The 15,805-nt window shown below is 40.6% G+C and overlaps 1 protein-coding gene across 1 annotated transcript in view; it reads left to right on the top strand.

Moving 5' to 3' along the window:
• CLSTN2 (calsyntenin 2) overlaps positions 1-15,805 on the top strand; it is a 322,820-nt gene that overhangs the window by 246,285 nt on the left and 60,730 nt on the right. The window contains exons 5-6 of the mRNA XM_038146273.1: positions 954-1,103; positions 12,629-12,814. Coding sequence (XP_038002201.1) covers positions 954-1,103; positions 12,629-12,814 — 336 coding nt within the window. The remainder of the gene's footprint in view (positions 1-953; positions 1,104-12,628; positions 12,815-15,805) is intronic.

Here is a 15,805-nt window from a genome sequence, read left to right as displayed (position 1 = left end):
ATTTAGCACAAACAACTGGATTTTGCTGATCCTTGCTTGCAAGCAGATGTTGCGTGTAGCCCTGATGTAGAGTAAGTTTGTTCTTTGAATTCTAGAATAAAAATCCTCATTCAAAGAGATGGCAAAACAAACAGCCCTGAGCAAAAGCATGAAATGAATTAAACCAGGATGAAGTTTCAACTTGTGTAAAAATTAAATTTCAGTGGAAATTGACAGAATTAAAATGCTGAACTTATTAGTAGAAAACCCATATATTTTGCATGGTGCTCTCCCACTCCTCCAGGAATAATTTCAGAGAAAGATCTTTCTCTTTCCTTCTGCAAGTTCTGATGTCTTTGTTCCCAAAACAGGCAATTTGTTACCTTTATATGTGTGTCAGGTTCAGCAGATAAACCCTGTTGTTGCTGGGTTTTATTTTGCATGTGATAGCTCTGTGCTGCCCTATCAAATACTGCTAAACACTGTAATGCAGGAGGTGGTTCTAGGCCTTTTCCTATTTTTAAAATGTCTCTCACCTGCAGGGTAATAGCTTTTGAGAAAACAGGAAGATACTTTGGTTCTAGTGGATCTCAGGAACATGGCTGTTAAAGCCAGGTATTGTGGCAGATGTGGAAATGAAGGGTGCACCTACTCGTAGCTCACATGTCAAGATGTAACCGCTAATTACTTTTACCATCTTACTTTAGAAAGTGTTCTTGAGCAGATGTTTTCTGACAGAGCCATGCCCACATTATATCACTCCCATCTTATATTTTCCTACAAGCTTCTTATTTCTCTGCTGGATGGAAAGCAAATCCTTCCTGTTCCTCAGAACCTTCTGCCTCTGCATGTCCTGTGTGCTTCAAAGAGCTCAAAGTCACAAAGCACTTGATGAACCAGGACCCAAATGCTGCAGTCTGTGGATGCTCAGCCAAGAATGAATCTCTGAACGTTTTCTTGTGTTGAACCTCTAGGTAACATCAGGAACACCGAGAAACTGAGCTATGATAAACAGCACCAGTATGAGATAATGGTCACAGCTTTTGACTGTGGGCAAAAGCGTGCAACAGAAGATGTCTTGGTACGAGTCAATGTCAAACCTGTGTGCAAACCAGGCTGGCAAGGTAAGGTTGAATAGCTTTTCTGTTTTAATTCTTTATTTAAATCTCTTTCCTTTGGTGTTTTCCCTCTACCTCACAGTAAGGAAAGTAGGGTGCTTGTTGCACTGGTGTGGAAAACTGCTGCTATTTTTTCTGCCTCATTCCAAGCCTGCTAACAAAGTGGATGATAATCCCATGTTTGCGTACATTTGCCATGCTTCTTCTCTAGGCAGAACAAAGAGCAGACCAGACAAAAAGAAGTAAGACAAATTTCTACTCCAATTAGTTATCTTAGGAGTCTAATAAGTTATCTTATGAGAATATTCTGGAAAGTTAAAAAAAATGATGCTGTTTTGCCATTGTCCTACTATTCCTTAAAAGAGCATTTTTGAAGCCACCATGGCAAGGTATTTCTGCCATGTGAGCTGGAGTTGTTCAGGTTATCTTGTTCAAGGTTCAGGATTGTTTTTTGTGGCATGCAGGAGCCAAGACACCCTCAGTGGGAGTGAAAAGCATCTTTAAAGTTGATTCCTATCTTGTAATTGAGACATTTTGGTAGGAATCAATTTGATTTTCTAAAAAGGCTGTAAGGATCTATACCCTGTCTGGAATGGAGAAAAACCCAGCTGACAATGTACAGGGATGATAGATATGCCACTAATCATTAGGAATTAAGATAGAAATGAAGGCTGGATTGCAGACAAACAAATTGGATGTGACCATGTTATGCAGGTGTCATTCAGGACTAACTTGACCTTCATAAGTGTAATTTTTATACATAATGATTGAGAAGGAAAAAAATCAGTTTAGCTGTTGTACTTAAAGGTAAATTTGCAGGTTGACATTTAGAAGAAAAAAAAAGGTTTTCTTTGGGAAATGAAAAGCTCTGGTCTAGAGGAGGTAGTAATGAAATGTTTGCAATAGCAGGATTCCATTTCCACGGCCCTCACTTGGAGCAGAGCCACGTTTCAGTTTTTTGGGCTGTACTAGTACCCAAGTATTTGAAGAACATTTCTGTTGGAAAAAAAAACAATACCTATGAACTATTTCCACATTTTCTAACTGATATTACTGTTTGAATGATTTATTCTATAAAACTATTATGGTCTCTTTACACTGGAGAAATGTTCTGTTTCCATTTTATGGAGTTATCTCGGATAAATTAAGTATCCCCAAATTAGCTTGAGATTTGTATTAAAAAGGGTATAATGGATTAATATCTTTTTCAGTTCTATTTTTTTTTTATTCAGGTATTTTATTGATTGAATAAGTATTGCAAAGGTGGTAATGGTGTATTTCTCTTGCCAGTATTATTTCACAGTTCATGTGGGTGTTACGCTTGCAACTGGTTCCATCAGGTGGGTTTAGACACTAGGCAGCCAATAAAAGGAAAAGGAACAACCTCAGACAGGTTTGGTGGGGGTTTGGGGTTTTTTTTTTGATGCTTTGTTCGTGTTACTTGTACCTTTCTATCTGTCAAACACATGACTCTTCACCTCCTTGGCACATCCCCAGGTCAAGGAGCACAAAATGCAAAGGGATGTCTCCTACTCAGGGTAGAAGGTCTTTAAGTAAATAATTGGGTAGTTAGGGCTTCAGTGCTTAATTATTATTAATTCGTTAATTGTAATTTGGAAATGAGCTACAACATAAGCATCCCAGACATTTATACATTTCTCCTAATGAGATTTTTTTATACCTATTATTTTTAAAGGTGGAGAAATTCATGCAGGTGATGCTGTTTGCCAGTTTGAGCCAGTAAAAATCACCTGTTTCTAGGGAAAAAAATAAGATCAAATAAGCAAAACTTTCCCAGAGTATTTGTAGTAGTTAAAGAGGAAATTTGGAGACTGGAAATGGAAGATATTTATAATGTTCTTCCCTGTGTCTGTTGCTCTGCGACCTCCCCACAAAGGGGCAGCCAGCAGGTTTGCTCCATCTTCTTTGAAATAATGCTATATTTGTAAAAATTGGATGACTTCAGGAAGTAAAATAATGGGAGGTTTTTGACAGAAAAGAGGAATATTCTGAGTCTTTGGTTATAATAGAGATGCTTCTAAAATACGTGATTTTTTTTTCTTGTTCTTCAGTGTTATCCTGAACAAATAAATACTCAGATTTTCAATTTATGGCATTGGGCACTTAGTTCCTAAAAGTTAATGGCTTTTGTAATTTGAAATATTGTGCACTTGTTTATGTAACTATCATGAATAGAGATTGGAGTAGTCTAATGCAACTTCAGTATTAAAAATTTTATTGCAGCCAATTTCAGTGTAGATGCCCTTCAGATAACCTCCACTGTGCAGGGCTGGGACAGGAAAGAACAGGCTGATGTAAAACAATTCAAAATTATTCCTGTTTCTTGAGGCCAACAGCATGTGACTGATTTGTGGCAGAGCAAATAAGGCTCCACAAGCCAAGGTGCTTTCTTTTAATCAATATTTACTTGGGCTAACAGCATTGAAGTCTTCATTAAATCCAGGAGCTGCTTCCCTGCTCTCTGATGATGGGCATTAATACACCAGCAGCCAGATCCCCACACAGACATTTTCAGCAAAAAAACCCTCCTCGCTCTTCAGAGGCTACTCTAGAAACAGACTTGACCCAAGCTGGCATCTGCTTTCTGAGCAGACCACTCTGGAGTGTTATTCGTATACTGAGCAAGCTAAAAATGTAAATCAATGGGCTGAATTAATTCCTAATCAGTTATTTTAATTGGAAATTCTCATTAGTGAGTTTTGTCAAGTGACTTCTAGAGGTGTGCTAAAAAATCTCTTCATGCCAGCTGTGTTTTCATGTCCATGATTTCCAAACAGTGGAGTGACCATGTCCTGCCAGGTGGGTAAAGGACTGCATTACCAAGAAAAGCTGGATGGTGACAGTACTCCTGACACCATAATGGCTCAATTTGCAGTTGAAGATACTTTGATTTTTGGTTTAAAACATTTTAAAACACAATTATGGGGTTTCCATCCCAAGCAAAAGCCTGTTAGCTTCAACACCTTCCCCAGGTTCTGTCCCTCCCTCCAGGGCTCTGCCTGGTCTCAGTTCTGTGGGCACAAAGCTCACACTACACTTCTTCTTGGGCATTCACCTCCAGTTTTTTAATGTCACAGATACGGATTTCTGTAAAGTTACATCTTCCTTATTCAAAGCAGGGTGGACAGACTTGTGGCACCCCAGTACTAAATGTCCATAAAGTATTTTCATTAAATATCATGAGGTGAAGATAGACAAAGTCCTGTAATCTAGACCAGGTTTCCTTTAGTTCATTTATGGTATTGTAATCTTTTGCCACATTTCTGTTACTTTCAGGAACAGTTCTCACAAAACTGTTGCTGTCCCCCCATAGTGGGATTACAAATGGAAATTAAAAATGTAACCCGATGTGATGCAAGGTAGCAAAAAATTGAAAACAATTATTCCTGTACCAGGCTCTCTGGTGACCAATGTAGTGTGTGGGGAGAAAAAGAGTGTAGCCTCAAAAAAAAAAAAAAAAAAGGGCAGAATCATGGACCCAAAAACTTGAAAAATATTTTTTGAGACTGTCAGAGGTCTGCTCAAATATTGACAATTAAACCGCAAGTGAGGTTGCTCCTTAAAATGCAATTGATTTCAGACAGAAAATAGTTGTTAGAAGAAAGAAAACTTCTCCGAAGCAACCAACTGAATACCCTGGGAAAGTGTCAGAGAGCTCACAAGAGGGAAGACTGGCTGTGCGTCCTGGGGAGATGAGTGTGGAACAACAGCCCAAAACTCAAAAGTCACTTTGTTTCCCCTCATGAAAGGAGACTTCTTCCATGCCAAATTTCATATGGCCTTGCATTGGCAATAGTGACTAACCTGCAGTTGGACAGTTAGGACTCCAAATAGAAAACAGGATTTCACAGCATCCAGCCTCAAGTGTTTTACCAGTCTGAAAAGATTTCTTGCATTTATCTTCCAAGGTCTGTGAACCCATATGCATCCACACTCAACTACCCAAGAAAGAGAATAAGGTTGAAGTTCTTTAAAAATTCATCTTAAAAGAAATAGTCCTGAAAAATTCAATTACTTTTACATAATGCTGGCTTAAAAAAGAGTTTTTAAGTAAAAGCTTCTCTCTGTTTATTCACCCAGTAGATTATTAAAGTATTCTAAAAAGGTTGTTAGTTAGTGCAAAGATCATTTCCTTCCTAAGGCATGTTGGGCCCACTAAGGTGACCTGGGCCCTTCCTAAAGGCACATTCCTAGCACCTCTTTAAGGCTGGAGAGGCATTCAGAGGTCATGTGCAGTCAGATCAGCTTGCTCTTCCTGCTGAAATAAAATCCTTCTTTTGTACAAAGAAGGGCAGGACCTTCCATTTCAGTAGCAGAATGATCTCACATCACTTCTGAGTCAACATTCCTCAGAGATGTTGTTTGCAGTAGATGCTGAGTGACTTCAGAATGGTTTTCATGGGGGCTTTCTAGTAAGATCCATTTACTGAGGAAAACCAGAACCATATTGGCTTTCATTCTGCCAATGCTTTTAACAAGGAGGAATATGATTACTAAGGCAATTGATTATTTGGAGGAGGCTGGTCAAGTGCAGAAACCTTGCTGATGAGGGTAATATTCTCAGTCTTCCAGAGCAATTTAAAAGGGCCAAGTAATTTCTGCACTAAACATAAATCAATTTGCATTACTCTTGTGCACACACCTAGCAGCTCCAAACACCATCCTTGTGTTGTCTTAGCTGTAGGATATTCACCCATGTTTTTATAAATGAAATTTATTGTGAAGCAGATAGTCTTTATGCCAGTCTAGGCTTGGCACTGCTGTGCATGCATATTTGTTTTTTACTTGTATCTACGTCATTTTTACTTTGCTTTAACTAACAGACATACTCAGAGAAAGCAGTCATACCTGTTCCAATCTAATTTTTCAGATAGGCTCTCTTTAGTAAGTTCTGTGTCTGCATTATAATTAAATACATCTTCCCTGAGCACTCCAGATCCTCCCATGTTTCTTTTCACCATGGCCTCTTACTGAAAACAGTGCTTTAGATATTCCAGGACTGCCTTGCTTTTGCTGGCTGTATCAGACTGGTGGCCTGTGGAAATGCTTTCTTGTCTTAATGAAATCAGTTCTTTTTCCATTTATTGTTTTTCAGTGATTTCTCAGAAGTTTGCTGAACTTCCTGAGCACTTTGTATCATTTGTAGCATTACTAAGTATTTCTGTAACACCAGTTCTCAAGGTCATCTTATTCTGTGTTTAGGATATCATCTTTCTAGACTGACTTCTCGTGTGGCACTGCCTTCCTTTCCCTTCACTGGCAGCAGTAACTAACACGGCCCTGGTCTAGTGCCAGGACTGCAAATGGAAATATCAAATAACACTCCCAAGGCAGACTCACAGGGATCATTACCAGTTAGTTCCCTGTGTACCATGAGCTTCACATTTGCAGAGTAACCCATTACTGCCCACTCTGCAGGCTGTTCTGCTTATCTGTGAGGACTGAAATACTGAAGCCAGTCTTTTCCATCTTAAGTGATACAAAACCCCTATTCATTTTAGACCTATTCAACTAGATTTTTATTTCCATATAACTCTGCGGAAGATAACTCCTTTGTTAATATTTCTGTATTTGCAACCACAAAACTAGTAATTTCTTTTTTTGAATTTTCACTCCAAGATTCTCCTGAGCTTTACTGGGGCAATTATCATTTCATTGAGAAGTTTCTTATCTCTGAGATGCAGCTGACAGCATCGTTCCGTTAACATTACCTCTGTCCAAAAGTTGAAGCACTGTGGGGTATCCAGTTTGGTTTGAAGCTTTTCCTTATGATTTTTTTTTCTCTGCATGTAAATAGTGCCACATATTCTTAGACCTTGGACTGAAAAATTTAAAGCTTTCCACAGGAGTTATGATACTCAGTTCACTGATTTGGGTAACTACTTCATGCAGTGTTTCAGAATCTGTCTTTGAGAATCTGAGAAGCACTTTGCAGACTCCAGCAAAGACATTAGAAGCCTGTGACCAACTCAAACCTGGCAAGAAGAAGGTTATTTCCCCAAGGAAAGCAAGCAGAGAGCCAATTGTAATAACAGAGCTGGCAGGGTGGGGTGATGTATTTGTCACCTAGGGCCAAGCCCTGACCCTGCTGAGGGGAGCAGGGCAGACCCAGAGAAGGGGGCCTGGCTCAGCCAAGATGCCAGATCCCCCCTCCTGGGGAGGAGGCAGGTCCCAGCAGGGGGAGTCTATTGTGTGTGGGGCCACGTGTTCCGTGGGGTCAGTGGTGGGAGACGGGAAGGACACACACACCTCAGAGCTCCGTGCGACAGCCGCGAGCTTTACTGTCCAAACCTGGTTCACACTGGGGCCCTGAAACGCCCCGGCCTCAGCTGCTGGCTGCTCCGATCCCCTCACAGCCCAGATCCTGACCAGGGAGATGTCTGCAGCTTAGGATGGAACGTGGTAGGTGAAGTCCCTGTGTAGATTTGGATCCAACCTATCCCTGCCTCAGCTGAGGACTTGTTTCACCTCTAGGCTGGCCGAGGGTGAAGGTCTGATATGACCAAATTTATTTGGCAGCTACAAGCTAACTGCAATCCGTGACAGGGATGAGGGCTGGGTTCCACGGATGAGGGCTGGGATCCACGGATGAGGGCTGGGATCCACGGATGAGGGCTGGGATCCACGGATGAAGGCTGGGATCCACGGATGAGGGTTGGGATCCACGGATGAGGGCTGGGATCCACAGATGAAGGCTGGGATCCACAGATGAAGGCTGGGATCCACGGATGAGGGCTGGGATCCACGGATGAGGGTTGGGATCCACGGCCGCTGACCCGGTCCACAGTGCTGAGGCTCTGTCAAGCCAGAGCAGCAAGCCCTGGGCTGGCTCCTGGATCCAGAGATGCTGTGGCTGAGACAGACCAGCACCTGCAGCCCAGTCTGATGGGGCTGAGCTTAAACGGAGCTCCAGGCCCATGCAGGGCAAATGGAGGCCCTAGGTGAAGCTTGTGGAGGTTCATGAGGGTTTATTAGTGCCCTTGGGGCTCTGACACGGTGCGAAATACCTTATTCAAATGAAATCTCATGACAAATAATAGCTTAAGCCGTGCTGTTTCATGGTTTTTAGATTCTTACATGTTTATTTCACATAATTAAGCACCATTAGATCAGGGAACTTTATCACTTGATGGAATATTCAGTGTCAGTAGGTCAGGCACTACAGTTACTCCGTTGGGTTTGCCAGCTCCTGCAGCAGCAGCCTTTCCACTGTCCTGTACTAAGCACAAATCTCTGTCCCTTTTTTGTTTGTCTTTTTAAAACTATCAACATGCTGCACAAGGAAAAAGTGTTTGAATATTTGTTTATGCTTTGAGATATGCTCTTAAATCTCTTAGCAAACCAGGAGAGCTTCGGACATTAGTTTGAGGTTTCTCTTTGCTGTGGAAACCCTTTAACTGAGTCAGACCTGATTATAATTTCCTTAACAAGTCACTCATCTTATTTCACAGAAAAAAGGCACTAGAGTAACCTTTAGCCAAGTCTCTAGCCTACATAAACAGCACAGATGTGAAAATGCTGCAGAGGAAACAGAAGAGATACCAATTACACTGCTCTGGGAACCTTCTGTTCCAGCAATTATGTAGGGATGCTGCAGAGACTCACTAACGGCACCACATAAATTTTATGTTACATTTAGCTGCCAAGATGCATATCTTCAGTGCAACAGGAGAGAAGTTTCATATTTCATTGTGTTACAATTATCTTTAATTACATCTCCATCATTTTTAACACCGTGAAATGGAATCAAAGTTTATGGCCACACGCATGTAGGAGACGTGAACCACGTCATACCTCCTCTGCATGATCTCCTTCAAGGAAAAAAAATCAGATTAAATCCCTCATGTCAACTAGCGTTAGAAATTAAATGAGATATAAAACATGGATCACAAAGACAGTACAGAAAACCTTACGTTTAGAGATCAAGGAACGTTACATTATGCATCTGTGGTTAAAAGGAAAAATTGTTTACAGCATTGGGATTTACATTTAAAGGGTCAAACTGTCATGAAGTTTGATCCATTTTGATCTTGGGATCGTTGGAGTATCTCAGCAATCAAGATGCATGTTTACATAGTTGCTTTATAATGGATGAAATTGGAACCACAAGCTTGACATGGTGATATTTGCACTCTAATTGTAGGGATAACACAGCTGGGGCTGTCTTGCAATGTCTGGGGCAGCTTTATGCCACAAGTGGCAAGCACGCAAAAGCCTGCTGAATTATAAAATCAAAACAGTGGCTGCAGGACTAAACAGTGCTAGTTTTATTCAGACTTTTCCCCTGGGATCAGTCTTCTACCCTGACAGCATTTACTTTCCTGAGTTTGCTCTGTAATGTGGTGTTCTAGGAGGACTTGGGTCAGGTTTGTGTCAAAGCAGGAGCTGCATTGGTTGGGTTTAGTTAATCTAAGTGCAGCCTGCCAGTTCAGGTGGGGTTATGTATCTGAACATATCTAGAAAAAAACCTAAATTCAGAGGTATTTTCAGACTCAGGTTACATGAGACTTTTCCTGTGAGTCACTCCAGAGGAAATGAAAAATTCCCACCACATTCCTGAAGGGAAGGTGCTGATCTTTTGAATAAGTCCAATGTGGGATGTTATTCTGAGAGAAAGCAAATTAATGACATTCACACCATTCAAAATTAAATTAAGGACTTGGGTTACTGTCACAATCATTTCTTCCTACTGTTACTACCACTTACTGTTGCTTGTTCCAGCTCTGTGCACTTCCCAGCGTTGCTGCCTGCACTGGTGGTGAGATGGAGAGGGTGCTGGCCTCAGCTTCACAGCTCTGGGAGCTGAGTGCTTGGGGGCAGGTTCTATGGAAGTAAGCCAGCTGATTTTTATCAGAGCCTTTAGGGATGGTTCTGCCATCACAGGATGGAAACCTGCCCCAGTATTGCCTCAAGCCTGTCTGGGAATTCCTTTGGCATGGAGAGAGACTTCTTGGTGGAATTCCTAAATCTGCACTTAGTCAGTGAAGGAAGTGCTGGTGCAGTTTAGGATGAGGATTGGTCTGTGGCGATGCAGTAGACCAAGGTACAAAGACACTGGTTCAAGTCTAGTTGATGTTTTACAATTTAGAACTGAGATGAATGTGAGTGATTTAGGGAGGTGCAGGGTTTATGATCTCTGGGTACAAATTTCCACTTCTGTCAAGCTGAAAACAAATATGAAACAAAATACCTCTTGCAGTTCTTGTGGCAGAAACAGAGGCCTCCCACCATTCTTCCTCTTGAGCAGTGGCATTTTATGTGGTGTGAGTTTTATAGGACACTCCTTGTATAGCTGGAGGCGAGTGTGCAGCTTCAGGCACCTTGCAGTTTATAATTCAGTCACATCTCACATCCACTAATGAATATTTTGCATGAGTACTGGTCCATTTGGTATGGCTGAGAAATGAAAATGTGGCTGAAAGCTGCTGAAATAGTCAGAAAGGTTCCAGACATATATAAGACTTTATTTTCCTTTTGGGGTAGAGGAATACAATGCCTGAACTGGTGAATAAGAGATTATAAAGATTGATAGTTCATATATTATTAGTTTGCATAAAACCAACAAATTAATTCATTTTTACCTGAAATACCTCAAAGAATTTGCTGCTCTTGTTCTATTGGAAAAGTGTTAACCTCAAATTTCGGCCGTGGAGAGGGAACAGAAACCTATTATTGTAATGATGTCCCATATATGGTACTTGAAATTCTAATGGAACTGTTTAAACCGACAATTGCAGAGAAATCTTGCAACACTGTAGATCAAGTCTAACTTAACGTGGAACAAACGGAGTGAATTACATGAAAATTACAACTGAAATAGTAACTCAGTTATATGTGCACAGGCAGTCATGGTTGTCTTAGTCATGATGTACTAGTCCTAAAGATTTTAGTAAAAACCAATTGGGTTATGTCAGAAAGAAGATCAGAGAATTCTGAAATGCAGACCTGTGGTTGTAGCGTCATTGCCTGGACTCCAGATTAGTGACTTCCTCACACTTCACAGTGTTTGCATGAATGTTCAGAATTTCTTGTAAATGTTTAATTTAATGCAGTTTAAGACCTGAGAAATAGCAACATTTTTCAAGCTTTCTGAAATGAGATCTGTTGAAAAACACATACTCCTTCACCTGCTAAATGCATACATACATATTTGTATCCACTATTAGTTTTCCCTTCCACTGATATTTAGAACAAATCTTGATCCATTTGCTTTGAGGGATTTTGTTGACTGCCAAGACCTAGAACTTTTCCATTTCCGAAGTCTTCTTTTACCTAGAAAGATTTGAACTTGTTAAAGCAATGAGGGGAAGGGCCATGAACACGGCCAGAAGGCTGGAGCATCTCTCCTTTCAGGACAGAGTGAAAGCTGGGGTTGTTCATTGTGAAGAAGGCTCCATGGCTATCTTGCTGAGGCCTTCAGTGCTTGAAGGAGACTTATAAGAAAGATTTTCTTATAAGAAATAAAAAGATTTTAGTGAGACCTGTAGTGACAGGACAAGAGGCAATAGCTTTAAGTTGGATTTAGATTGGAGATATGAATTTATTTTTTTTCCTATAAGAATGCTGAGGCATGGCACAGGTTGCCCAGAGAAGCTGTGGATGCCCTATTCCTCAACCTGAGATCAGGCTGGATGGGACTTTGAGGAACCTGGTTTAGTGGCAGGTGTCCCTGCCCACGGCAGTGGGATGGAGTAAGTGAGCTTTGAGGATCCCTTCCAACTCCAGCCATTCTGTGACTTGATGAAAATATGAGCTGTAAAGACATCTGAAATACATGTTTGTAATTACGGCTGCTTTTTTGGGTTTGCTCTGAAGCGTGTTGCAAGCACCATAATTAATTTGATTTCAAGCATTAAAATGCTTCAGTTGAGCAGCTCCGGGGGGTATGTGTGGCACAAACAGGTGGCTGCCTGAGGCAGGGGATTGTTTAAATGTTGACGGCTCTGAGGCATCTGCATAAACACAGATTAGTCAGATCTGGCTGGAAGCAGGAGTCATCCTTTCAGCTGGAACTTCCTGTCATCAGTGCTTCACAAAATTAGGAAGATGTTCAAAGACAAGAAGTGGCACTACAGAGGTGTTATATTAGACTGACGTGTGTAGCCTGGCCTTTGGAGGTATTTGTTCTCATCACAGCGCTGTGAAATCTGACCAAATTGGGCGCAGCAGACAACCTCCTCCCTGCAGAGTCAGCTTGTAGTCTGTCACGGAAGGTGGGCACTGCAGCTCCAGACTGACACCAATTAGCACTTCTTGTCAGGAGATGTGTGTAGCCCCTGCTTGTGTGACTCAACCAGCAGTAGTGTTACTAAGTGAGCCTGACACTATTAGAAAAACAGGGCTGAAATCCAATTTTTTTAGGACAGTAGCTTATTGATGCCAGCTTCAGACTCTTATTTTTGCATTAGACAGTGTCCTTTGAGAGCAATATGTAATTTTAAATTATATAACTCCCTTTGCTTTTTTTTACTCACCATTGGATCTTGGTTTTGATTTGTTTGTTTTTCCAGACTGGAACAAACGGATTGAATACAGGCCTGGCTCTGGCAGCATACCCTTGTTTCCCAGCATCCACCTAGAAACGTGTGATGGACCAGTGTCCTCAATCCACACCACCATTGAACTGCAGACCAATTACATCGGGAAGGGCTGTGATCGTGAAACCTACTCTGAAAAATCTCTGCAGAAATTATGTGGTATGAGTATGGAGTTCAGTTGACATAATAATGTTTTTGCAAGCAAGGCACCAGCTCCTTGTGACCTGTAAGCATGCAGAACTTGGATTCAGCTCAGCTGGCTCACTTTGGATTGTAGCAATGAAAATGGAGATAGTGATGATATTTGACAGCTGCTCCATCCTTCTTTTCCATTTGTTTTCACTCTACTTCATACTTTCTCCCTGTCTTCTTTTAAATTTTTTTCTCTCCTGTTCCGATTTCTCTCTCAATTTTTCCTTCTTCCTCATTCCATCTCTTTCTCCTTTTTTTCTTCCCTCTGCTACAAATAGTGGTGTGACACTGTAGGGAGATTTCCGGAGTAGATTTGCCATCACAGGAAGACCATAGGATTTGAAGGGAAATGAATCTCCATGTTGTGTTTCAGTCCTCCTGACTCAGCTTTCTGTTCTGCTGCTCAGTGCTGTGCCAGAGGACAAACAAACAAAAAGTAAAATAATATTCTGGGCAAAAAATATTTAAAAAACATGAACTTCAGATGAGAGCTGACCTGGTAGAGAAATATTTCCTAATTTTTTCCTCCATTTTTGGGCTTTTTGATAACTTTGTGTAAAATGCAGAAGTCAATTTTGAAAGGCAGGTTAAATCCTTGAAGATACTGCTGTATTTTTTTCAGAGTTTTAAGATTCTGTATCTGACAAAGCAATGGCCACACAATAATCCCTTCATCTTTTGAGATCAGATGTCTCTCCTGCTCTGATATCCTGTTTTTATGAAGCCCTGATGGTGTAGACATTAATTCTCGTCTTCTCTGTCTCTTTGCCTGGTTTCTGTCTGAGCTACAGTAGTAATTTAGCAGTTTTTTCCATTTAAATGCCTGGATTTTGGTTCTGGGTGTTCTGGTGTAGGACTTGCCTTTGCTCTGATAACCACCCAGCAGTGCTGCAGATATGTTAGGATCAATACACTAACCTTTAGGAAATAATTTTTGTAAATGAAAAATTTCAGCCAGTGTTACTAAATTATAAAAAAATGGAGAAGCAATTTCCAGGGAAAATGGTTGGCAGTAAAATTATAAGTTATCAGTGGAGATTAAGAAAGGGAGGTAAAGGTGAGTGGGAGTAGTAGCATTGTCATAAAATCTGAATGTTTTCAACTTCAAAATTGCTTAGTTAAGATCACAGAAACAATCATGACTTTGATTCTATGTCTTTATTCAGCTGGCTGGGCTCTAGAAGAGCAGATGAAAATCCATCTGCCCCAATATGCATCTTTATCACGGCAATGATATTAAAGCTGAGAGATCGACCAAGGCTTGATTTCATCAAATACTAACATTTAAATGAAAATAAATATGTTAATTATTTATATAGTAGCTAAATATATAAATATTATATAAATACTATATATATAAATTATATATAAATATTATAAAAATTATATTTATATAATAGCTAAAGTCAAACACTTTTGCCTCCTCTATGAAGCTGTATTAGCAGCCAAAAGAACTTTGCTTTGTGCTGTTACAGACCTGAACTGCAAATGACAGTCACTCAGTGCATACCACTATGAACAAGACCTAAACCACGAAATTATTATCTTGAAATCAAACAATGATAGCAGCTATATCCAACAATATTATCATTTCAGGCGTAGGCTGAAAGGAGGTACCTTCAGCTGGTGTAAAAGTCCTTAGTTGACGAAGGTTGTACAAACTCTAAGGGGCTCAGTTTGCAGAGTGTGGCTTGACTGCCTCACCTGCTGACACTGGAGTAGAAAAGAGAATTCCAGGCATCTCTCGGGTCTGCCAGGGCCATTGTGGTGGCTGCAGGCAGCTCTGAGCAGAGCACAGACATCCCTGCTGGACTTCAGCTCTGGCTCAGCACATCCGTGAAGGAAGAGAATGGAAAACACTTGAGAAAACAAGTAAGAGTGTAAGAGTGTATGTAATAGGAGGAAAATTCTCACTGCTGAAAGAATTTTTCTTTAGGTCCAGGTTTTCCATATCTTCATAGAGAACAGACATGGTAGAAACTTATAACAGGACTTTAATGAAAAGGCTGTAAGTGACAATGTGCTTTACATGAGAATTGCATTTAGCCTGGCCTGCATTTTGCTATTTAGTATTTATTACCATCCTTAATGTAGAGAGAAGTCTTATGAAAGCAGCTTAAATTATTTCTGGAAATCAGTTTTCTCCCAGAAGTTGCCTTATTGTAACTAATGGTTGGATGATAAAATCCTTTCAAGAGCATGAAAACCCTGATTTTTTTTAATACAGTGAAGCATGATGTGATTGCAGAGTGTGCAGAGCTGAGCACTCAGACAGCTCTGCACCATGTAAAATGCAAGGCTCTCTCTGTATAAGTAAAGATCCAGTTTATAAACCCTGTGCTCACTTCTTCATTTATCTGTTGGAAATCTGGAGAAAAGCAGATGTTAAGGAGGGTGAATTAAAATTCATTATTTAAATGACGGAAGGTACGAGTCTGCTTTTCAATAACCCAGAGATTTGTGTCCCTTGGACAGTCAAGGTGGGCAGCTTAAATGATTAAATTACACTTGAGTCATTTTAAAGTCAAGGTACTATTAGTGTTGTGCCTCAAAGCATTTTAGAAAGCATTCTTTCACCTTGTTACCTGACAGTAATAAAAAGTACAGACTGTCTAGAAGACACCATTTGGACTGCAAAACCATATCAGGAAGAATCCCACTAAAATAAACACAGGTTAAGGAGCCTAAAATATAGTGGAAAGATGGCTCTGGTGCTGTCTCCTTTCCCTCTAAATGTAGATAAAATAGAAAATAATGGGATTGCTAATTCTCACATGTGACAGATGGGAAACTGAGACAGGGAAACACTATCAGCCTCAAGGCCCTGCTCCAGCCACGATCCTGCCCTCTCTCCATTATCCTGGGTGGTGTAGCATTGCAAGAGGCCCAAAGAAAGTTGTTGATCTGGTCACAAAGGTCATTTTGAGCTAGGTGTTATTTGGATCATTTGTTTCCAGC

The sequence above is a fragment of the Motacilla alba genome, chromosome 9 (assembly GCF_015832195.1).
Source record: "Motacilla alba alba isolate MOTALB_02 chromosome 9, Motacilla_alba_V1.0_pri, whole genome shotgun sequence".
Lineage (NCBI taxonomy): Eukaryota > Metazoa > Chordata > Aves > Passeriformes > Motacillidae > Motacilla > Motacilla alba.
This window is presented reverse-complemented; position numbering and strand designations above follow the sequence as displayed.